General features: G+C 43.7%; 1 protein-coding gene across 2 annotated transcripts in view; it reads left to right on the forward strand.

Annotated features, from left to right (window-relative positions):
- The first annotated feature begins 17,445 nt into the window (after positions 1-17,445).
- UXS1 (UDP-glucuronate decarboxylase 1) overlaps positions 17,446-24,717 on the forward strand; it is a 65,738-nt gene continuing 58,466 nt past the window's right edge. For both annotated transcript variants that reach the window (XM_082333882.1, XM_082333884.1), the window contains exon 1: positions 17,446-17,607. In XM_082333882.1, coding sequence (XP_082190008.1) covers positions 17,511-17,607 — 97 coding nt within the window. In that variant the 5' untranslated portion in view covers positions 17,446-17,510. The remainder of the gene's footprint in view (positions 17,608-24,717) is intronic.

The raw sequence follows: 24,717 nt of genomic DNA on the forward strand, positions 1-24,717 counted from the left end.
CAGAAGCACACACGTCATCACCACCAAACACGAAATTCTCTCATGGTCAAAGTACTACTGATTTTTCTTTCTGTAACTATGAAAAAAACCCTCAGTCTCAGGAGAATACAAAATATAGTAGGAGCAATTACGTATTCAGTGTTCAAGCATACTCTCAGAGACACTCAAGCTCTGGATACAGTGACTCCCTAGTTGTTCCATGTGCCATGTTTACTCATCCTGGCTCCTTTACCTTGATTGCATATGTATTGACCAGAAAGGGTTGACCAGAAAGGTTTGACCAGAAAGTGATCCCTACCAGTACCTGTGACACTTTGCAGGTTTACACATCTTCTCTGGCTTTTTTTTCCTATTGCTGAGAAAGTAAGGTACATATTATTAAACTCCTTGGTTTTTTGTTTGTCTATAGTCCTTCCTTCACTGAATTTCCCATCTTTGGAATTAGTGTAGTTTGAAGAACTGTCATGTACTAATCCAGTACCAACTTCTGCTCTTGTGAATTGTCTTTCTGTACTTCAAATAGAGGTAGTTGACAATGATCCTATGAACACAAGCCAGCATAATTTCTAGAGGGGAGGGTTAAATTACAGTGAGGTTGATGATCTGAAAGACTTCCTCTGGGAAGAAAAAAAGGATTTTAGTTTTAAATATTTGGGTTGTAAAAAAGAAACACTTTCAGGGCTTGTTTTCCCTAGAGTCTCCATGGAGAGCTAGAGAAATGGCAGGGCTATAATATGACACATACCAAGGAACTCAGAGCGATCAGGCAAAGAAAATGAGCCCATTCTTCACTGTTTGAAACACCTCAGTGGTGCAATTTGTTGTTGTCTGATTAGAGTTAGTTTACATTCATTTAACTAAACTAAATACTGTCTGTGTGAATCACTCAACACTTCAGCTCTTTTAACTAAATGCTGAATAAATTTTTCGGCAATGGTATAAGAGACAAGATTTCTGTTCCTGATATTTCCAACATTAGAAAGTGAAGCAGGAAAAAAGTCCGGGAAGTGCTGCTCATTCTCCAAACATGAGGCCTTTTATGGTTCTGCACTTTGTTCTCTTGGTTTTATTAAAGAGAGCTGATAAACATTATTCTTCTTTGCATATCACCTGTAGTGAAATAGTAGGTACATGCTGACTTGCTGACCCAAAGCCAGCTGAATCTGGACCGAGACCAGAGTGCTACATTATTTTCTCTCTGTACAGCCACAGAGGAGAGTATTTGGCATGCCAAGACTCAGAGCCACATGCCAATTTTGTTGATTAACCTTTCCAAAGTAATTGATACATCAAGTCTTTCCAGCCATTTGATAAAAAAGTTTTACTGTGTCCTGGTCAAGTTAAAGCCACGGGGTTTTAAAAGTTACTTAGTTCCCTTATTCTTGAACATGTTTCATCTCTGTGACACTGAATAAGTGTGAGTAAAGGAAATATCGGGAGTTTTCGCTGGGGATCAGGCTTATTGGCTCTTCTTTGCCACCTGTTAATACTCTGCAAAGCACCTACACAAGTAACGGCCTCTGTTTGCAAATACATTCAATGAATATGCAGGGAAACTAAATGTTGATACTGCTGGTCCTCCAGTTCCAAGCCCTGTATTACTGGGCTTGTACTTCTTTGCTGTATTTCTCCTGTGTTCTGCATTTTTCATTTATTTCTGTTCCATCTCCGTGACACCATCAGAGAATACAGATTGCCAGCAGCTGACATCAATCTTCTGGTAAGCTGTGGTATGGTACCAGTAAAATACATCAAGAGGGAAAAATATACTTACAATGACATTTTTCTGTTTAGCAGCCAAAAAAAAAGAGGCAAAGAGGCAGGGAAGTCAGCTCACTGCACTACAAAGCACTTGCTGGTTGGCAGACTGAATTCCTTAATGACATTCTTATTAAGTTCTTGCTGCCAAATGCTGTTTGCTTTTGCCGTCAGAACTGTCTGCATTAATAATGAGTAACTGCTTGGAAGTTACTTACATAAAGCATTGTTTCCATGTCACTGCCACAGACAGCACCTCTGGGCAGATGAGAGAGCACCTTGTGAATGAGTTCATTGAACAGTCCTTTCTAAAGCACTCAGGCTGGGACACATTTCTATGGACGCGGTCACATGGGTCTGGACTACAGCATCTCGAGGGTGAAGACCTCTAGACCTAACGTACGTACTCTTCATCTGAGTGCTCGGATATCGTACTTTCACTATGTTTACAACTGAGTTAACTCTGCTGTGAAGACAGGCTATTAGCAGTAGTTATGAGAGCAGTGAGCTGAGGAAGTCGTGGGAGATCCTCCAGACAGACGAATGTAAACACACTGAGCAAGCCAATGCCCTAGTGTAATATGGTCCCAGAGGGTAGAAGCCTCTTGGCAGATGGGGAAGGGTTGCAACACATAAGTGAGCTTTCTGGGTAGTCTTGTAAAATCTTGCAAAAATTACACTGTTTTCAGAACAAATAAACCCAAGGAAGACGTCTCTTTCCTTTCACACACTGCAGTTTCTATCTTTCTGCTTTTGTCTCAAATGTATTGATGCTTTTATTTCCCCCTGGTCGACACCAGCTCTGTATGCAGAACACATAAAGAATACATAACTTAAAGTGAATGTCTGACAGCAAAATTTCTACCGCAGAGCTGATTTGCTTGCAGTAATTTGTTACTGTGATGATGTGGTCTGTGTGAGTTCTGGATATTGCTGGGAAGTTGCTATCAGTAAAATGTTCTCTTTGTGAATAATCTTGTGTGTAAGTGTAATCCAGTAACTGTTGATGGATCACTAATATGTCTTTTCCAGATAAGGTCAGGTGCAGATTTAGTCCTAGGTGGCTAAATTGTTTTTGAAAACAGCAATCTACGCTTTTAAGAGTGAGCAGTACATAGGCATGTGTTATAGTCCTTCTCAGCTGTAACAAGGTATTACCAAGAACAAGTTTTAAAGGGTGGAAAAAACATGTAGTGGTAATGAGAAAGGGGAGAAAAGCTATAGGAGAAACCTACAAACCTCTAAAAGGTGAAAATGTCAATCCCAACGTGCAGTAGTCAAGGTCATACAGAAGTTGTGCAAAAAGGTAGAAAAGAGCCTTGCTGGTTGAAGTAAAGCCAGAATTATTTACTGATCCCCAGATACGTAACCCACATTTGCTCCCCCTGGCACATTGGCTCCCATGTGATTGTATCACCTGCTTGTTAGGTAGAGGTATTCATGGAGCGCAAAGACAAGCATGACTGAAAACTGCTTAGAGAGAGAGAGAGAAGAAGAGATCCTGCATGTGCCTCCAAACATCCTTGCACGGTGTATATAGGACAAACTTTCACACCTCCCAGGATTTGACTTTACTGGAAAGGAACACAATAACATTGCTTTGGTAACTCAAATAGCAGCAAAACTACACCAAAATTACAAATTGGACCCTAACGTACATTTAAAGTTTTACCACTTTTAACTATGGTGGAGAGAGGGCATATGATTTTTTTGCCAGCTTAGTTACAGGTGCCATGTGTTTCATGCAGTCCAGAATACATCCCTCAGCTTTTCATAATAAGCCAAATAGTAACATCACTGTACCACTGTGAGGATACCTCAGTGGGTGGGTGACCAGGGGAGATAGCAACTTTATTTCTGGCACAATTACAAAAGGAAAAATTGTCAGGTATAGACAAGGTCTTAGCATGACTATTCTTTATCCTGCGAGGGGGCCCTCTTCACCTCTCAAACAGCTTTTCTCCCTTCAGGCAGTCGTTGCACAGTATGATACCCAGGCTACTGCTAACAAACCGTGCCTGATGCCATGAATCTCCCTGTTAGGGACCAGCAAGGTCCAGCTGCTCCATAAGGAAAAGGCAGCAGGGAGCCAAGCATGATGAAGCATCTGGCAGACAGAGGGGACATGCCAGCAAGGACCAAGTCCCACAGTACCTGAGTGAGGTGACCAGAGAAGGTCCAGTGACAGCAGTCAGCTTAGGCTGAGAGTCCAGATCACCAGGCAAGACCATAGAGACAAAGCAGGACTGAGATCAAGCCATGGAGTCAAGCCAATGAGTCAGGATCAGGGTCTGGATCAACAGTGCCCATGGCTGGGGATGGGCATGACTGTGGCACAACTGCAAGGTACCTCAGGTGGGGATGAGGGCGAGAGGCACAGCTTAAAAGCAACTCTGAAGGGAAGGAGTGGGGACCCTTAGGCAAGGCATCTTCCAGGTCTTTCTTCACAAGAGCTCTTCTCAATGAGCTGGCCTTGAACGCAGCCAGCTAAGCTCTTGGCTCTAAGGCCAGGCAAGCAAACTCCCAGGAGGGGAGGGAGGATGTGCTGATACCCTCTGGACTTCCAACATCAGGACTCCACACAATGATGATGGTGATGAGCTCTTGGAAGAAATGAGAACAGAGCTGTACTTACAAGGGGAATTATGTATTTTCAGGAAGGCTGTAATACACTTTAAGAGCAATGACGAATATGAGTGTTTTCTTTGCTCTATGGTCAAAAAAGGCATGTAGCTGTAAGGAGTCTTGTAAACCACATAGGATACTCCATCTAAGAAAAATGGGAAAATAAACTGCCATCTGGTTGTGTTTAAAAATGGATAGAGATTGTTGCAGTTTAGGTGACATCCATCCTATTTCTCAGTGACAGATGGAAAGAGAATATCCATTCACATAATCAAAACCAGACAAGCCTTTATTCTTGGTGTTGAAACCAAACAGACTCCTTGTCAATGAAAAACGTTGAATGCGAGATACAGCTAGCTAGTGAGCTAGATATGCTTTGCGGAAATACAGAATAACAGCTGAACTACCAAATTAATTTAGATAGAAAAATTAGTGAAAGACCGAGATAAGAGCCTTGTTATGAAGTTCTTTATAAAATCTCTATGAACCTATAAAGTAGTCGTTCCTCCAAGCTTACAGAGACCACCTTTGTTATTTAAATAATGTAATACTGATTTTGCTAGCTATTCTGCAACCGCTCCAACCTGCAACCCCAGGGTATTTTAGGTTGCTCCACTGTTTTCCTCTTTTTCATTAAACAAGGAGGAAAATAGTTTTGATCTAGTCCCATGATGATAACTGGTGCAAGAGAGGGAAGGGCCAGCCAGAATGAAGGACGTTCAGAAAAGAACAAGGTCCTCTGGGAATCCGGCAGGCATTTTGAGCTAGAGCTGATAAAGGACTTAATCTCCTAAAAACTGAAACCCAGAGCATCTAATACTTAGACGTCTGACCCCGAAGTTGAAGCTATACCCCTGTGCTTTGAGTTCTTTACATAATATATGAGGAGAATCAGCTAGCTCAGGGTAAAACCCATCTGAACAATGAACTATAAAGTGTCTCCTGTGGTCCTGGCATCAGGTAAGTCATGTTCCCAGTAGATTCAGAACTTTCAAGGGGTCTCCCTATATCATACTAACTGTTTTGCTATAATGCTGTAGGGTGGGTGAAGATTCCGCTCACATTTTTGAACTTATTATATGCCACTTCATCCTGCAACACAAACAGTTATAGCTAAAGTGGGGTCACAGAGAATAGAACACGATTTTTAAGATGCGCTTACATATGAATTGCAGATACAGCTTTTAGCAAATAGGATACAACTAGCCTTCAGCAAATGTATTTTTCAGTGGAAAGTGCAGAAGACTAGGGGTTTCTGGAATTCATGTTTGGTAGTGGGATTAGTGTCTGGAATTAGTGTTTTAATGTTTATTTTAAACAATAGGAAAAGGTCTGCACAGAAGTGATGAAGTTTCCATTAGAACAGCCAGACAAGATTCTGCTTCAGCACCATGGAGCCTTCATTCTCAACCCCCAATCCAGTTTAGTTTGGGACCCACACCAGTTCATCTGATCATTAAACATGTGGCTTAACACTGTGTTTATAACAAATCACTCTTAGTGATTCACTCTTTTGAAATTTACTTTCCTTACTTTCCTTGCTTTAAACCTGTACCTTAAGGAATTCACCTGATTTCTTGTAGGAAGTTCTTTACTGACTTGTCAGTGACCCACATTCATAAAAGGCACGTTTTGTATGTGCAGTTCCCATTAAATTCAGAGGGAGTAGAAAGACTGTTAAGAAGCGTATTATGGAAGAGGGGCAACGTATTAAATATTGAAATGTCTGACTGAATAGTAACCCCTTAGCTCCTGTCTTCCCTCTCCCTGAGTTACCTTGCTCCTGCAGGACTGGAGTGAGACAGTGCTAACATAAATAAAAAGTTATTTCTCTATCCAAATGAAGTAGTGAGTAGGTAGATTTATAAATAGACCTTTCTTAATTTTATCAGATTGAAGTAGAATTATATAAACTATACGATCACTTCTGCTGATGGAAGAGATTTTAAATAACATTTCTCTGGGTCTTATTTGGAAAACTGGATGGCCAGATGATAATTACCCTATTTCCATTTCTAAGTTATTGCCAGAGGAGGCTCAGCTATTGCAATCTAGCAGAGATCAACACCTCATCAGGCTCAAGAGGCAATTAAACTACTGAAGTCTAAAAAAAATGCAGGCATGAACACTTTTTCAGTGACTTGCATTAATTGTTCTAAAGGCTTTACTTACCTTCTTGAAATTCTCTGATCTGTAAACTGGGAAGATCTTCTTTTGCATGATGCTAATGGAAGTACTATATACATCAAAAGGATGAAAAAATTCCCCTAACTGCCTCACCTCTAGTGATTGATTTCAAATAATAAACCTGAGCAGGTTCAAGGCAAAGTATTTCAAAGGGTAAATCGAAGTTCTGAGCTGTAGAGTGAGTGCTTTGCTCTGGATTTACTGCAGGGATGCATAAATTCTGCACTGGTTACTTCACTATATTCAGAGCTCTACCTTTCCACGCTGTCCAGGGGTATAAAAAGGAAAGGCGTTTGAGGAAGGAAATGTCTGTGTGTTTGGGGGAAAATTAACTCTTGAAAAGCTGAAGAGTAAAAAAATAAAAATCATCTCAAGCAGAAGCAATACCCAGGGACAGGCTCAAAAGAAAACTCTATCATTCCATGATCACTATGCCCAAGACAGCCTCCAGCTGTCACATCACCCCCCAGTCCTTCCCTGTTCGCAAACAAGAGGTCCAGCGGGGCGCCTTCCCTGGTTGGGTCCCTCACCAGCTGTGTCAGGAAGTTATCCTCCACACACTCCAGGAGCCTCCTAGACTGTTTCCTCTCTGCTGTATTGTATTTCCAGCAGACATCTGGTAAGTTGAAGAGAACAAGGGCTAGCACTTGTGAGACTTCTCCCAGCTGCTTACAGAATATTTCATCTGCCTCTTCATCTTGGTTGGGTGGTCTATGACAGACTCCCACCATGATATCTGCCTTGTTGGCCTTTCCCCTAATTCTTACCCATAAACACTCGAACCTATCGTCACCATTGTTAAGCTCTAGACAATCAAAACAGTCCCTAACATACAAGGCTACCCCACCACCTCTCCTTCTTTGCCTATCCCTTCTGAAGAGTTTATAGCTGTCCATTGCAGCACTCCAGTTGTGCGAGTCATCCCACCATGTTTCTGTGATGGCAACTATGTCAGAGTTTTCCTGTTGCACAATGGCTTCCAGCTCCTCCAGTTTGTTGCCCATGCTGCATGCATTGGCATAGATGCACTTCAGCTGGGCCACTGTTCCTGCCACCTTTTTGGGGGGAGAAGCCCTAGTTTCTACGTGAACATTCTCAGGCACTTCTGTGGTTTCTAACACATCCATAACCCTTGCGTCTTTGCTGCTGCATGGCTCTTTATCCCGTGCCTCCACTGAGATGGCAGACTGAAGGACCTTGCTAGCATATCGTCCCTCAAATATTGGTGTGCTGCACCCAGGCTCATCCCTAGCAAGCCTGGTTTTATCACTTTTCCCCTTCAAATCTAGTTTAAAGCTCTTTCAATGAGCCCTGCTAACTCCTGTGCTAGGATCCTTTTCCCCCTTTGAGAGAGGTGTACCCCATCTGTTGCCACCAGGCCTGGTGTTGTGTAAACTGACCCATGATCAAAAAACTCAAAATCTTGCTGCAGACACCAGGCTCGGCGCCAGGTATTGATCTTCTGGCTCTTCCTGTGTCTTCCCTCATCCTTCCCTGCAACTGGAAGGATAGAGGAGAACAGTACTTGTGCTCCTGACCCCTTAACCAGTCGTCCCAAGGCCCTGAAGTCTCTCTTGCACTTGGCAGCCCCCAGCTGGAGCTGTGAGTTCTTGAACACATAGAAAGTCATCAAGACTGGCAGTGGGACACACTAGATGGCACGTGAAAGCTGGGAAATACAAAGATTTTTGTGCTGTTCTACCAGCTGTTGCACTCTGATGATGCTTTTGTGTGTGGTCTCAGACCTAAACAGTAAGGAACATCAGGAATTTGGTATTAGGGTGTCCTTCAGCTCCCTGTGAAGGACAACGGTCCTATAGATAGCATCTTAACTAATTGCAGGATGCAATATAGACAGCAACTACTGCTAAAAAGAGAGGTTTCTTTGTCCCTGGTAGTAAATTATAACTATTTCCGAAAGTGCACGACCATGTTGAAGAGCATCATTTAGAGGTTCTTAATAGCTGAGGTTTTAATACAGTTTTTGTTCAGCCATAGCTATTTCTATTTAGCAACCACACAAAATACCTTAGCCCACAAACGTATGAGCATAGCCTTTACTAAAGTTAGATGAAAATGAAGGGTGCCACCTGTAAGAGTATTACAGATTTTACAGACTCACAAGATTAATCTAGGTGCTACAAACCCTAAGTCTACATGGCTGTAAACACTGAAATAAATACTAAAGGCAGTCAGGAATTTCTTGTTGGAATTTCTGTAGAAGAGCACACTAATCTCTAGACAAAGCCTGCTGATGTAGTCTTTCAGTATGGTCATTTTCTTTGAAAATGAAAATGGAAAATAATGCCTTTCAAATGCATTTTCTTTTGAAATGTCCATTGACATGTGACAAAACCATACAGAAGACAAATGACTGGCCTGACAGATGGAGCACAAAACTGGTTTTACTTGCACTTGCTCTCCAGTTGGCTGGATTTAGTAAATGAAGGCTGCATGGCATGCATGAGTAATCGGAGTCTCTGCAGCCAAGTTCATTTGGGGTGAGAGTGGGTGGGCTGAGCCAAAGTGCACCACCAAAGTGCCGTTCACGTGGATGACACCCTTCCTTCTTCTCTCCTCATACAAACAACCTCTTCTTTTTGTAAATGCTATGGAGTACTGGGTGTGGGGAGAAAAAGGGTTCAGAAACCTACTTTAGATCTTTATCACCTGGCATTGTTCTCAAACTTTTTTGAGAGAAACATGGATAATTAAAGCTTCTGCTTCAAGATTTTGTGCACAGCTTCTTAGTTTCAACAGACTGCTTTCTTTTCCTTTCCCCTTTCCACATTACTCTCCATCTTCTCCTGTAGATTTCTCTCCTTCTGGAGCCACATTCATTTCTCCCAGGAAGCTGGCACTGTGGGTTTTGCTCTCAAGTTTTGCTACAACAACAACTCCAGGAACAGAAGAGCTAATGAAACCTAGTTTCCAAGGAATTTGTGTCTTGTGGTTGGACTGTTTTATATTTAATAAACTCTGAGCTCTGACTGAAATTCTCATAGTCACAGTGTTCATATGTCTTTCTCATGCATGGGCTTTTTGCTGCTCAATAAGACTTAAGCATAACCTGTACCTTTTCCATCTGCCTACCACCAATAAATGTAGAGAGAAATTAACATCTCTGAGACCGGTGATATTTCAAATGAAACAAGCTGGTGATTAAAAAATTACTGAGGGACCAGAGAGACAGAAGAGCAGGGAAAGAGACACAGAGAGACACAGGAATGTGTACATACATTTATACAGGTATGTACCCAGGCTAAAAAAATCAGAGCCATCACCAGCACAGACATTGGGGCAAAATGTCTAGTAACAACTGATCTTACTGCTATTGCTTGATTCTTTTCAGGGTACTAGTTTAAGCTATCCTAGCAAGAGACTAATTTTTCCAATATAATCTATGTGGGCACATTTGTGCTATCTGGAAGTGAATCCAGCACATGGGAAATGCTTCTGTATGTACAGTAGACAAGATCCTGAGCCACATATTCATTGAAATTACCAATAACTTGAATCAACATAATGATTTTCCTTTTCACAGGCAGTAGAGTTTGAGATCCTGTTCCTACCTAGTCAGCCTATCACATGTGCACAGAAGAAAGGTTCCCAAACCTTTTTGATCTCCTCTAGACTTCAGATGTAAGTCTCCTGATAATAGGATTACTTTTTTTTCAGAACCTTTTGCAGAATGCTTCAAAGTAGTCCATGTGTTGAAACTTCGGGATCTAGGAATACTTCCCAGATGTAGTTCAGTTCCAGCTTTGTCTTCATTGCATTCCTTCCTCACTTCACCATTCACCTTGCAGTATTGTTTCCATAGCTAAGAGGAGAAGGTTGCATGAGCCAGTAAGGTCATATGATATTGTCCAGGCCTGGCCTAATCAACTTAGCTTAACTGCCTAGTGTGAAGCTCATGATATACGTACACTTGCTCATTTATAAAAACTTCCCATGGAAGCACCGGCATAACATGAGAAGATAAATTTCTGATAATTATTTTTGATCTAATAATGCAAATGGTGTATGCATTAGACCTTCACTGTCTTTTGTTGGTTGCTTTTAATAACCACTGCAACAATAAGCCGTCAGTGTCAATGAGAGGCACAAGGTAAAAGTGTGCACATAAGAATTGTCACTTTTTTTTCTACGGGTAAGTTTCATACTCAAGAGTTCACATTGCTTTTACATGATTTGGAAACCTATGGGGTATTGCTTTCACCAGCAGTGAATTTATACTCTGTATAACAAGAAAATTCAAGGGTTCTTTTGTTAGGTTTGGTTGGCTGCTTGTTGGGCTGCAACACAATTTCCACATTCATTTAACAGGTATTCACCGGGGGAATTTACTGTTTATGTAAGACCATAATTTAACTTTGGAAGGCAGCAATGAAAGTTTATTTGGTTAAATCTCATTAGCTACTGGAAAACTTATCTGGAAATTCTTAATCCTCCTTACTTCAAAACAGAAATTTGATACTGTAAATTACCTCCACCATAGGCTATAATTCTAAAGCCTGTAATTGCAAAAGAGAGTAAGGTTACACAGAAGGCTGTTCATTAGTGTCTTTACTTACATGAATATTTCTATTGAGGTAACTAAAGCCAATTTATACAAAGGTACTTGCACTCGCCTGGTTTTGTATCTATTCAGCTATATCCAGGAAAAGAACAAAAGCCCACATCTAAGTAAAATATGTGGATGTGTGCTTTTGTTTGCTTTGTAAACACAGAATCACAGAATGGTTGAGGTTGGCAGGCACCTCTGGAGGTCATCTGGTCCGACCCTCCTGCTCAAGCAGGGCCACCTAGAGCCAGTTGCCCAGAACCATGTCCAGGCAGCTTTTGAACATCTCCAGGGAAGGAGACTCCACAACCTCCTTGGGCAACCTGTGCCAGTGCTGGGTCACCCTCACAGTAAAAATGTTTTTCCTGATGTTCAGAGGGATCTTCCTGTGTTTCAGGTTGTGCCCACTGCCGCTGGTCCGGTCACTGGGCACCACTGAAAAAAGGCTGGCTCCATCTTCTTCACAGCCCCTCTTCAAGTATTTATACACATGGATGAGATCCGTCCTGAAACTTCTCTTCTCCAGGCTGAACAGTCCCAGCTCTTCCAGCCTGTCCTCATAGGAGAGATGCTCCAGTCCCTTCATCATCTCAGCAGCCATTCACTGTACTCTCTGCAGTGTGTCCATGTCTCTCTTGTACTGGGGAGCCCAGAACTGGACCCAGCCCTCCAGGTGTGGCCTCACCAGTGCTGACTAGAGTGGAAGAATCACCTCCCTTGACCTGCTGGCAGCACTCTTCCTAATACAGCCCAAGATACCATTAGCTTTCTTTGCCACAAGGGTGCATGGCTGGCTTTTGTTCAGCTTGGTGTCCAGGACCTCCAAGTCCTTCCCAGCTGGTTGGCACCCAGTATGTACTGGTGCCCGGGGCTGTTCCTCCCCAGGTGCAGTGCTTTGCTCTTCTCCTTGTTGAACTTCATGAGGTTCCTGTCAGCCCATTTCTCCAGCCTGTCAAGGTCCCTCTGGATGGCAGCACAGCCCTCTGGCGTATCAGCCACTCCTCCCAGTTTTGCGTCACCTGCAAACCTGCTGAGGGTACCCTCTGCCCCATCATTCAGATGAGCCTGCTACATGAGGCTCTTCTGTTTGCAGCTGTCCCTCTTCCTAAGGCCATGGACCATCATAGCTAAGGACCACATAAACTAATTAATGCTTCTATGTTACACTTCCAGAAATGTGCGAGTGTATGTGTTCTCTCTGTCATTCATCTAACCTCTCTGACACTACAGCTAAGGAAATTTGTGGAAGAGGAATAATATCAAACATAAGTTGTGCACTCCGAATACATTTCAACTGGGCCGTGATACAGACTCTTCTCAGCAGTGTCTTTCTATAAATTCAACCGTACAATTTCTCTAACACCTTTAATTACCTTGTTTACTTTCTGCTTTATTGACAGTATTAGAGTAGTTGAACAGCACTAAGAATCTCTTCTGCCTCAGAGAAAAAAACACCAATAGATATATCTACACTGCAGAGCAGATGTGCTCTCCAGCACCTTGCAGTCCTGCTCCTCCAGTTACTCAGAGCATCAGTCCCTCATTGGCAATTAAGCTGATAATCCTCACATTGGTGTAACACAGAAACGCTATCACTGAGGTGGCTTGTAAACCATCTGCCTGAGGCTTGCATTAGGAAAGGAGAAGCAGACCTTTCATACAGCATACCGCTAAGATGGCTGAAGTCACATGCAGCTAGCACTACTGCAGAAGAAAAACAACTTCCCTGTTCCTAGTGCTGCAGTGGCCAGCACAGACTTCCAGCATAAGCCCCAGGTGGGTTTTCTTAACAAAGAACCGTCCTCAGCCACGACATCACATGCATATTACATGCACATACATCCTTGGCCCACCCCAAGATAGGTTTATTCTTGTTCACTTTCTGGGGCAGTGCTGTACTGGGAAACAGAGGCATATAGTTACAACTGCTCTGTACCATCATACGAAGAAGCCATGGGCTTCTTTGGTACTAATTGCAGCATGATCTGGACTGAATCCAACCCAAAATAAATCCATTAAAAGTCACTACTTCCCAAGTGCTGTAGGGTAGAACAATGCCAATTAAAAAGCTCCAAAGGGCTTGGGGAAATTATGAAATGTAAAACAGCAGTGAACAAATAACTTACTTGCTGACCTAGCCTAATAAAGTAGCTTCTTTGATGGATGATGAAAGAACTTTGAGGAATAGTGGTTTTAACTGCTCACAAGTTTTTACAATAATCAGTAATTTAGCCACTATCTCTGCTATTTCATTCTGACCCAATTACCAGAGAATCTTGCACATGGCCTTCTGCACTTTCAGAATAGATATAGCACCTTAAAATCTTTGAAAATGTACAGGGCTGTCTTCAGTTACCTCAGGGGAAAAATGCGTCATGAAGAACAAGCACTTTATGTAGGTAATGCTGCCAGTCAATTTAGGAATGTTGTTTGACTTTTTTTTAATCTAGTCAGTACATCAATTTCAAGCCTGGAGCCTGAAGCAACTTTTCTGAGTAGTGCTGTGTGTTGGGTTTCTACATGCTTGATGTAAAAAGGAGCCTCAGCTTTTACAGAATGAAATCTTGGGACTACTCCCACATGACACCTAATGAAACTGGTTAACAAAATAGATGGACTGCACTGTAGTTTGAAACACAATTATTTCCTTATATGTTATAATTTGTTCTTTGCAAATAGCTGTCTAAATCATTAAATGATTCACCTAATTTCTGCAAATCTGTATTTAAGTAGTCATTTTCATATTATGCTTTGACACCTGCTTGTTTGTTTGTTTGCTTGTATTCACTGAATGATCTGTCTCTTAATTCGTATGTTTTCAAGCTCTGGGATTGTCTCAATTCTGCATTCATGTAATACTTAGGACAGTTATGATCCAGTTGTATTTGAAACTGTTTATTGCCATCACCATCCAACTAATAAATAATAACTGTCTGAAGCATTTAGCAGCTTTCTTTTTCTTTTGAGATGTTAATATTAAAAGCATTGACTCGGTTCCCAGAACTGCGTGTTCTCTTTTCATTAGTCTTATAAAAAGCACACAAACCCTCAAACTTCTAACTTTCCCTGAAAAGAGACGCTGCTAGTTTTAACTCTTTTTTTTTGGTCTGAGTTCCCGTCCCCACTATGATCTGCTGTCAAAAGTAGAGTTCACTGAAAAAAAGATGCACGTTCCAGTCTTTTTTGAAAAAACCTATTTTCACATTTTTACTATCTGCACATACATGAATGCCATTAGTTTTTCAAGATTATCTAGGGCTTTGTACGACTGAGTCGGTGCGCCTATGCAGTACAACAGTGTTACTCCACAGAATCATCTCTAGATTTATTAGTGGAGGATTGAGGCACCAGAACGATTCCTCCCCGGTAGGTACCACTAGCTGTAGGTTGCAGCTGAATGGTGAGGAAGGACGCATGTAGCTGTGCAACTCAGTGTTACTTTCTTGGCTACGTTCAGCCTTAACTAACTTAGAGACCAAAGTTACAAGAGACGATAGTAGTGTGGTGGTAATGGCTTGGTTTTATTTTTGCATTTTTTCAGTGCTTTGCAACTCATTTCCTTATCTCATACACACCAGTTCTCTCTGCTCAGGTCTCAGTGCCCAGGGTCCACTTCTGTCTCCCAGATCATACGGTGGAATGTCATCTCTTGCAGAAACATGACTGGGACAGAAAGACAAGATCTTCCCTGGATTTCTACATGGCAGAAGAGTCTCCCTCGCGCGGCATCATGTGGAAATCATGCAAATTGTGGCAGTTGCTTTTTTTTTTCCTGATTCTGGAACAATAGCTGGGTAATTGGACAGTTCTGATCTGGAATCAAGGAAAAGTACATTGCTGTGAATTCTAAGTTCATACTGGTCATTCAGGTAGATACACCTGCTCATTCACATTTTTAATCATTAAAAAAAAGTCATTAAAAAGAATTCCATCATTTAAAAACCCCCATAATATTACAGGCTGTGGTTTAGTGAAAAAAAAAAATTAAAATGCTCTCATAAAGCACTTTGAGAAGTAATGCTGAAAATTGCAGTACGAGAGACAGAGTGTATTGCCTGCAAACCAGCCCAGAGAGGATCGCCCTTAGCTGAGGTCACGTTATCAGCCTGATTAAGACAATGACCTAAAGGCAGATGGATGCCTGCTTCCTGATCTATAGTGCACTCCTAAGGGTCAGCACTCAAAACTGCATCATCCCCGAGTCTTTCTCTTGGCACATTTAGCAGCCACTATATACCAGAACCTCTGCTATTGGTGGCAGTCCTTGGCACAAGGTTGTGAATGTGACCAGCTGTATCCTGAAATAAGTGTACCTGCTGTTGGCTATCACGTGCCTGGAGAACTTCATAGTACTTATACGGTACATGCATATAGCTATAGCTGAGATATGACAGACTTACGCTCACCCTCCTGCAGTTAAGTTAGACATGCTCTGGCTCACCTGGAGAATGACATGGACACAGCTGGCCCTGGTGTCACGCGTGACAAACAGCTGGGCCTGTAGAGAGCACGGTCAGGCTGCCTCCCACGGGGTTCAAGTCTCCTCCACCATGAAGTTCCATAAATCACCCTGCTCCTTTGCTCTCCTTTTCCGATCCTCACGGATTGCAGCCTGCCTTAACATGTTTCTGCAGCAAAAATTAGCCTGAACACTGAGTGTGGTGCCAAGCAAGGTGCCGTACGCAGGCAGCTTGATCGAGTCACGGATTGTGCGGCTTAGCTTAGGGCAGGCCAACTGTTAAAAGCGTCTTGCCTACCCCTGAAGGCTTGTGGAATCAGTATCGTGCATGTGGATACCACTATGGAAAATCCTGGCTGAAAACAATGGGAGTTGGAGGTGCAGGGAGGGAATAATACTCCTGTAATATTCTCTAGCTTTCATGCAGCACTGTTCAACTATAGCTTTTTGATGGCCAAATTTACTCCTGGTATAAAACTGTTACTATTTGAGTGATTACGCCGCAGACAAATTTAGTGCTAGATTGTGTTTTAAATGGTGATATTTTTATTCCTTTTTCTCCACATAGCTACAAGCAGTGGAATTAACAGGCAAGTAAAGTATATCAAATACAAATCAAAGGAAACAAAAGTCAAGAGGAAAGGAGTGGCCTTATAATCAAAGCACAAAGTTAGGAATTAGGAAATTTCAATTCTCAAGGCTTCCTGAATAAAGTCATTTCGGCTCTCCAGGCCGCAGGGGGATATTCTTAAGCACTCTGAACAGCATCTTACTGCACTTACCCTTCGGAGACTCACACATTTGATGGACTTTACTCCTCGTAATAAGGAGGGGTTAACTCTTGCTAACTGTGTGGGTCTCTGTTTGACTGAGGTCATAGTTTCTCTGGTCTAAACTAGCTCTATTTCTATACTGAGATTAAATGATCGAATCTAGTAATTTAATTCAAGAACACTTGTTCTCGCAGTCTTCCCCTGTGGGAGACGAGTGTGAGAAAAATAATCCCTCAGAAATTGTGTGAAGGCCAGACTAGGGGAAGGTTGGGTTGTGGAGGGAGATTTCTCTTCAGATTAAGTGGGTGTATTTTACTGGCAGGAGAACATGTTTCGACACGTGAGGAAGGTGCCTGCCGCTCCAGGCACTTTGCAACACGCCACCAGGACTTTTGATGGAAGCCGCAGTTGAAACGTAAACCATTTTAAAGTTACTGCAATCTCGTTATCCTAAACAGAGGCAAATTCATCAACTATTACTTTAGGGGGAAAAAAAAAATCCCCAAATTTTTCCTTTTCCATGGCAAAGAGATGCGTGCAGATATGGAAGGCACACTTGGGATGAGGCAAATTTTGAAGTATTTTGAAAAATACCGGGCACTGAAGGAGACAGCGTGACACACGTTCTGTCTATGTGTCTGCCCGTGCCCGTCCGTCTGTCTGTCCCGGCAGGTCACCGCCCAAGGGCCACCACGGCGGGAGGCGACAGCTGACCAAGGCCGCCGACACTGGAGCACGCTGAAAGACCAGGCCAGGGGCACGGAGAGGCGGCGGGCGCCCCTCCTCTCCTCAGGCGCGCTCTGGGGGAGGCGGGCCCCCTCCAGGCAGCCGCCAACCAACACCCCGCCGCTTGTTACGAAGGAAGGACGGACAGACGGACGCACGGGCCGCGCAGCAACACCACCGGGCGCGGGCGGGGGGAGGGACCTGCGCATGCGCCGCCCCCGCTCCGGCCGGCGGCCGCATCCACAGCGGGGGAAGGGGCGGGAGAGCCAGCGGGCGCCGCTGCGCCTGCGCGGGCGGTTCCGGGCGGGGGGAGCCGAGCCCAGCCGAGCCGAGCGGTGGGTGGCCGCGCGCGCGGGAGCCCGCTGGCGTGGCCGGCCGTGCAGGCGCCCGGCGCTGCGTGCCGCCGCCGCTGGGCATGGTGAGCAAGGGGCCGCTGCTGCGCCTGCTGACCGCCATCAACCGGAGGAGGATGAAGCTGCTCATGGGGCTCGCCTTCGTCGCCTATGTCGCCTGTGAGTGAGCGGGGGTGGGGGCGGGTCTGGCCCGGCCATTCATTGCCCGCTGGCCGGGCGCCCCCGGCCCCCCGTGCTCTCCGCCGCCCCGGGGGCAGGAGGAGGTGGCGGCTCCTCCCGCGCCCCGTTGCGCTGCCTGGTTGCGCGGCGCCGCAGCGCGGCTGCTCCGGCCCCGGCGGGGAGGGGGCGTCCCCGCGGCCCCCCGCGTCTCCGGGCGGCGGGGCTGAGCGCTTCCTCCCTTCCCTCGGCCCCCCCCCGCCCCGCTGAAACTTCCCCAAGTCCGGCGGGCAGCCGGCCGGGCCGTGGCGGAGGGCGCCCGGGGGTCCCCGTCAGGCATCTTCCCCCTGCCCCGTCCCGAGGGCCTGCGCCGGGAGGAGCCCCCCGCGCCCCCTCGGCGGCCGTCGGGGGCGACGGCCGCGGGTGGCGTTGGCACGGCGGGCGGCTCCCTCCGGGGGCGGGCGGCCTCGGTGCCCCGCGGGAGGGGGCCCTGCCGTGCGGCAGGCAGCCGGCCGGCCTTCGGGCCGAGCCCCAGCCGTGAGGTGAGGTGGGGCGGGCGGGCGGGCGGGCGTGCTGCGGGGCGGGCTGGGCTGGGCTGGGCTGGGCTGGGCTGCCCGGGCTGAGAGGGAGCGGTGCGAGCGGGACGTGGCTGAAGGAGTAAGTATTTCCGCAGCCGCTCCTCAGACCGCGCTTTGTTGGTCTGCACCTGGTCTGGGAGCGGTGTGAGGTGAGGCTGCCAGGAAGTTTTCCAGGGCAGGCCTCGTGTCTGGTTTTTGTAAAATCCTCCGATGTCCTTTGGGGGGGCTAAATAAATGTTTGTTTGTTTGTTAGCTCGGCACGTAGCTGGAGCCTTAAGAGCCTGAAGAGAGGCACAAAGGTATTTAGGAAAATCTTAGAATAAACACTGACAGGGTATTTATGACTTCAGTTATTAGGCGTGACTCAGATAGTCTCAGATTTATAACGCTGTCCTGTCAGCTCTCTTCCCTTTCTTGTTCTGTTGCATGCTTTGTATTCAGTTTATTTGACGTTAGCCTGTTCTGTTTTTAGAGTTAGGTAGATTTTTGTAGATGGAACACCATGAGAAAGGATCTTGGAGTCTTGTCAGCTTAGCTAGGGACGAGTGATTCTCTTGATGCTCCAGAACACACATAGGTGAACTACCTTCAGGGATGGGTGTGTGCATCAGATTTAGGATCCTCCCTTTGCATTTGGGAGGGTGGAGAGGTACCACTCAAGTATTTTGGCAGAAGTGGTGTTTCCTACCCCAGAAACACAACATTGGAATTCCCTTTACTACCATATGTTACTGTGTTTGCAGGACCTCATTATTTAGATACTGCTGCAACCGTAGAAGTTATGTGCCAGCGCTGACTCTTAGGACAGTTTGTTTGTCCAAGTGACTTCAGGTTCCATGCATACTGAAGCAGGGACAGCTTAATGCCTGTTCTTATTTGGAAAGGGCTTGGTGTTTTGCCAAAAATGATACTTATTTTTGAAAACAAAGTTACTAGGCTGCTGTTAAAATACTGGAATTGAGTGGCAATTGACATGGTCATTGGGACCTGGCTATTGATTGGATTCTATGGACAGTAGTTGGTGTTTGCTGTCTAGCTCTGTGGGTAAAAGTCAGCCTTAAGGAAGGGAAAAAATGCCATGTGATTTTTGCTATCTGGGCTGTAAGTCACATAAATCTTCTCACTGCTTTTTCTGGTCGTTCTTTGGGATTCAGAAAAAATGGAGGAGCAGAGGGACTGGCGATCAATGTGGCAAAAAGTAGCTTAAAAAGGGAATAGGTTGGTGTCTGATGGGAATATGTTTTGAATCTAATGTGTCAGGTTGCTATGCTTTTCAGTCTTTTGACTAGTTGTCAAAAGTAGTGGAATCATTAGTTATGGCTCTGGTGTCTTCAATATAGTGTGATATGCTAGCAGATGCCACTGGTCTAATAGATTCTAGAGAGACTATTTTTTGTTTTATTTTCTATGGAAGTGGTTATGATCCCATCCCCCTATCTTAAAAGTGCACTCCTTGCAATATTACTGAATCATCACTGTGCTCTGGTTGCAGTCAGATAATGCCAGACTAAAATAGCATAGAATCTGAGAAAACTGATCTGCTGGTGTAGGTGTATGTGCTGGCACTTCTTACATTCCTTCTTTCTCAAGTGCTCTCCAAATGACTAAGTGTTTTCAGGCCGTGCACCTCCTTTCCATGAATTTCCATTCAGTGTTAGTACACAGGGAATCAGATTTGGAGCACATTATGTTACAGGGAATGAAATACTTGGCAAGTACATTATTTTTTTATGAACTAGGAGATGGGACTTTTTTGATAGTGCCATTTCGTCAGTTTGTGTGTGAAACCCTGAGAGAATGTTTAGGGAGTATCTTTTCTAAAAGTGTCTTATTTCATAAAAAGCTTCTGCCTTTGAATGCAAATTTGTTACAAACATGCCTGAAGAACTTCTTTATGAGAGTTTGCAAACTAGAGGAAGAGCTTATTGCAGGCGGTTGAAAGGCTCTCAGCTATCTTGCCCTGAAGAGTCATTGAGTGGCTCTCTTGGTAGTTTCACAGTGCAAGGTGTTGGATGGCTAGGCTGGCTTAGGTATCCCTGCTCCACATCTCCCATTTCCCACCAGCACCCACCACGTACAAGAACTTAAGTTTCTGTGCTGTGCACCAGGTAAAGGAACTGGGCTGGACTAAGGTCACCTTTTCAGGCTACAACCATTTGGCAGCGGGGGTATTCAGACTGCTCTTTTGGCCCAACTGAGGAGGTTGTGCAGTGCTGACATGGGCAGCTGGGAGTGCTGTGGGTGGCATTGCCATCACACGCTTTGCAGGTCTATAGTTAGTGTCTCACCTAAGGAGTCTTGTTGACATCGGTTAAAGTACCACCGTGACAGGAGGTGCACAGTCAGGCTCACATTAAAAGATACTTAGAACTCTTTTTATGGACTTCACTGGTTTCTCTAGTGGCAGTTAGAGTAAGAAGGATCCTTACTTTACATCTGGGTTTGAATTAAAGTAATATTTGATGTCTCGTTTCTGTAAGTCTAATTTCTATTGATTTAAAAAAAATAGTTATTCACTTGAAACAGTGTGCTATGCATAGTTTGTGTATATAAGAATAGAACCCCAAAGGAGCATTTCTATGCAGCAGGCAATTAAAAGCTGTTGTAACTTAAGCAACTGTTCCCTGGCAAAACTGAAGTGAACAGAGTTTAACTAACAGTTACATTTACCTTATCTGTAGGCCCTAGGTGAAAGGGGTGATTTTGTTCCCCATCGCCCAAGTGATGAATCTGGAGATAGTGCAGCTAGTGAGCTGTCAAAATCACTCTGTAATCTGGTAGAATGCTACTCAATGGGCTTAGTTGACTGACTCACTTGCAGTGCTATCTCCTTCTGTGATCACCGCATGGCTATTCTGTGCTACATATAATGGGAAGCCTTGCCCAAAGGATGAATTTTCATTGCCCTTTCAAAGGGACAAAGTCATCTGCTACAGCTTTTCTCTGATTTAACCCCCAGCAAGATACTGTGGGAGTGCTAGTGCTAACCAAAGTGGGGCGGGGGGCATGTGGAGGTGGACCCAAACAAATCCTTTCAGCCATGGGCTGCACTTGTATCATCTTGAAGCTGTTGTGAAACCACAGCTTAAGTACATGAGGTGATTATAAACACAAGTGAAGTGGATTTAATTGTTTTTTGTTGTCTGTAGTGAGAAATGTAGATGGATCATAAAAGAGCAACCAATTAAATAGATATTGTTAAAAAAAACCAAAACAGTATCACTACAATATGAGTAACTTACATGCAGGCCGAGAGTTCTGTTTTGTTTTGAAAAAGCCCACCTGTTTGTGGGTTGGCGTGTCAATACATAGACACTTTAAACTCATTCCCTTTGAAGTTTTAAATGCTTATGCAGCTTTATATGGACATACTGAGATGCTACAGTGAGGCTGTATTTGTAGAATCAGGACCTTATTTAAGTTGTTGGAAATATACTGTAAAATCTTGTAGCCAGGATTTAAAACCCAGAGCTCGTCCATCTGCATGGTTTGCTTTAATCTTGATGCTACAGTAAATAATCCACTGATGTCTTATTATAACAAGGGAATTGCATGTTCTTAATGAAAATAAAGTTAAGAGCTCTGTTTCTGGTAAAGTAGAGCAGTTGTCTTTGCTTATTTGTAGATCAAATAGTTCTCAGGAAGTATGTCAGTAGCCTTGTTCCTTTTCCAAGGGAAAAAAGAAGGAACAGTAGACTGCTGTCAGGAGATCCAAGCTTCAGACCTCGTTACCTTTATAGGATAAATTATAGCACAGCTACTGAAACAACTTAAAAACAAAATGTCAAAATAATGTGAGGGAAGTACATCCTGCAGTGTAGTGGCTTGACTTTTCCCAGCATTGTTAGTTTCCATGGTTGTCATCCTTTGTTTTACAAGGTTAGCCATTTGTTTTTGTCAGATTTCCATCAGCTAGGACGAGGGTAATGTGCTCTTCTCAGGATAACAAGGTGTGAGTAAACTTTTTGGTTTGAATCTTACCAGCCCCTTGCGTGTTGCTTGTCTTGCCTGTGTTCAAAACAAAGGTTAAATGCTACTTAATGTTGTGTTCTGATAAGCTTTTACTTTCACTTTTCATAATAGAAAAGTAGCTGTGAATTTGGTCCTGTCCTGTTGCTTCAGGCTAGCTGTCTGAAAGTTATTCAGCACTGCTTTGGAGAATACCAGAAATCTTCCTTCTCCAGCTGTGTTGCAACTAGACAGCAGGATTGACTGGCCATGGAAGAGTTAGAAATGGTCTGATGTGGCATCAGGCTCGCCTGTTTTTTGAGACAGCATGCCATGGATTCTCCACCAGAAAACCAAACCAAAAACATTTGCTTGCTGGCTTCATGTCCTGCAGAGCTGCCTTTCATCTGTGGGTTTATGCAAATAAGTTTACTGTCTTCAACAGCTTCCAGTTCCCTGCTCATCAGGCTTCCAACTAGCTGTAGCCACGTAGCGTATGAAAATATGTTCACGCTTCAGTTGGGTTTGTCAGGAATGGATGGACTCCAACTCTGCTTTGCTAGCTGTGATGCTTTAAACCAATTTTTTGGCATCCTGGACAAATTCACCCATACAGTTCCCAGCTTATCTCCATTTAATATTTGTCTTCAGTATTTGTCTTTAATATTTTATCTCCACTTAGTATTTGTCTTTTCTGTGTGCAGGAGGTGGTGCTGTCATCATTCTACTCAAGGACAAACACTCTTAGAGCTTTCATCTTCTTTCCTCTCTGTGTTTTTTCAAAGGGGAAATGTTTCCCTGTCATTTGTATTGCTTGTTTCTTTTCTGTAAGGTTGGTTGACCAAAGCAGAGTTTAGTTGAAACTGGTAGTTTTCAACTTCTCGTTCGTGGACCCTAGGGAAGGAGAGGTGGGGGTTACTGCACAAACTTGCCTGAAGGGGTTTGTAAAAGATAACTGGGAAAAGTGACTTTGTTTCAGTTACAGTGCTGACCATTGGAGCATGCTGTGAGTCTGCTGAAAACAATTGTAGCAGTCAACAAACTTAAAATAAAATGCTGAAAATAATCAATTTGAGTCATGACTCCTCATTTGATTGCCACCCTGATTTGAGTCATGTTACCTTGGGTGGCTGCTCAGTTTCTGGGGTTTGATGTGCATGCTGATGTATCATTGTTATCTTGGGAGTGTGGAATATTTTCTGCCTCTTTGAGTTTCTTGAAAAATGTCCCACAGTTCTGCTAGCCGTGTCTGGGAAACAAAGAGAAGGTCAAGGGCTAAATTAAAGAAGACAGTACCCCTCCCCCCACTTTTTTTTAAGGCATTTGAAAAATGAGGGCTGCTGTCTAGATTGAGGAAAGCATGATTTGTGTAAAACTGCATATGATATATGCCAGTTGTTGAGATAATAGTTCTGCTGCTTTCTCTTTCCTTCACTTGAAACAGGGAGATGTGTGGCCCTAACAGCAGCATGTACTGGTCTGTTGGCTTAGAAGGTTTCTGTTGGTTCCTTTAATCTGCTGTGTTGCTTTAAAGCAAAGGGAGAAAATGCTTTTCTCAACAAATTTCATGCATTTGAATTGTGCAGATCAGATTTATCTGGAGACAGATGTTATTTCATAGTTTTTTCATCACCTGCTGCTGTTTAAGGAAAGACATGTAGGGTTTTCAGTTCTTTCTCTATTTTTAAGTGAAAAGGGGACACAGGGATGTTAGCAATTTAGATTGCTTAGCTTTCACATTGCCAAAATAATTTTGGCCTGATTCAGAATGTAATTATTACATAGTACTCCAGTTAGGTATAGGTCAAAGTCCTTCTGTTGTCTCCCTTGGGAATTCAAACCTTTTGTAGGTAGTCAACGTATTTGCAAAACACTTTGTTTTTTCAAGCCAGTAAATTCAAAGCTAGAAAGTTTTATGATGTCCAGGCACACTCAAGTATATGTGGGGATGAAAATCGAAGATCCTATTCGGAACTTCATAACTGTGGTGAGTTATATGCATTATGGCTTTTTGTTGTAAATATTCGATTTTTTTTTTACTGTTTGTAGTAACTAATAATTGGAGTGCATTACCTTACTTGTGGCAAAATACAAAGGGTAGACAAAAATGAATGAGTAAAGAATGATATTCTAAAGATATGAGGTAGGAAGGAGTAGAAACACTGACGAGAGAACTGGAAAAAAGACTTAACAGAAGAGTTGGAAAGAATTTGCCATCTGGGAAATGAAGAAGAGAATTCAGTCATAAAGTGATGATGCTAACTGAAGTGTTAGAATAAGTATTCATGGTTAGCTTCCTATCCAGTATGAAGCTCCATTAACCCTTGTAAAGAAAGAAAATTTGCATAATGTTCTATCTCACAGCTGTAGGAGTGTATCAGTTTGCCAAAGCTTAAGTATTTGTTCTTAAGAGAAGGTACAAAAACTTTGTCCTGGTGGCTATGTTGCCTTTGTTTTGCTAGGTGATGACTAGCTGAGGGATTGACATAGAGGGGTGGTGTTATCCAAGTTGAAGAGAGAGCATCTTCCCCTTCAGAAAACCTTATATCCTGCTGTCTAGGGTACTTCCCATGTGAGAAAAGCTACA

Source organism: Platalea leucorodia (genome assembly GCF_965183815.1).
Source record: "Platalea leucorodia genome assembly, chromosome: 2".
In the NCBI taxonomy this organism is placed as follows: Eukaryota; Metazoa; Chordata; class Aves; order Pelecaniformes; family Threskiornithidae; genus Platalea; species Platalea leucorodia.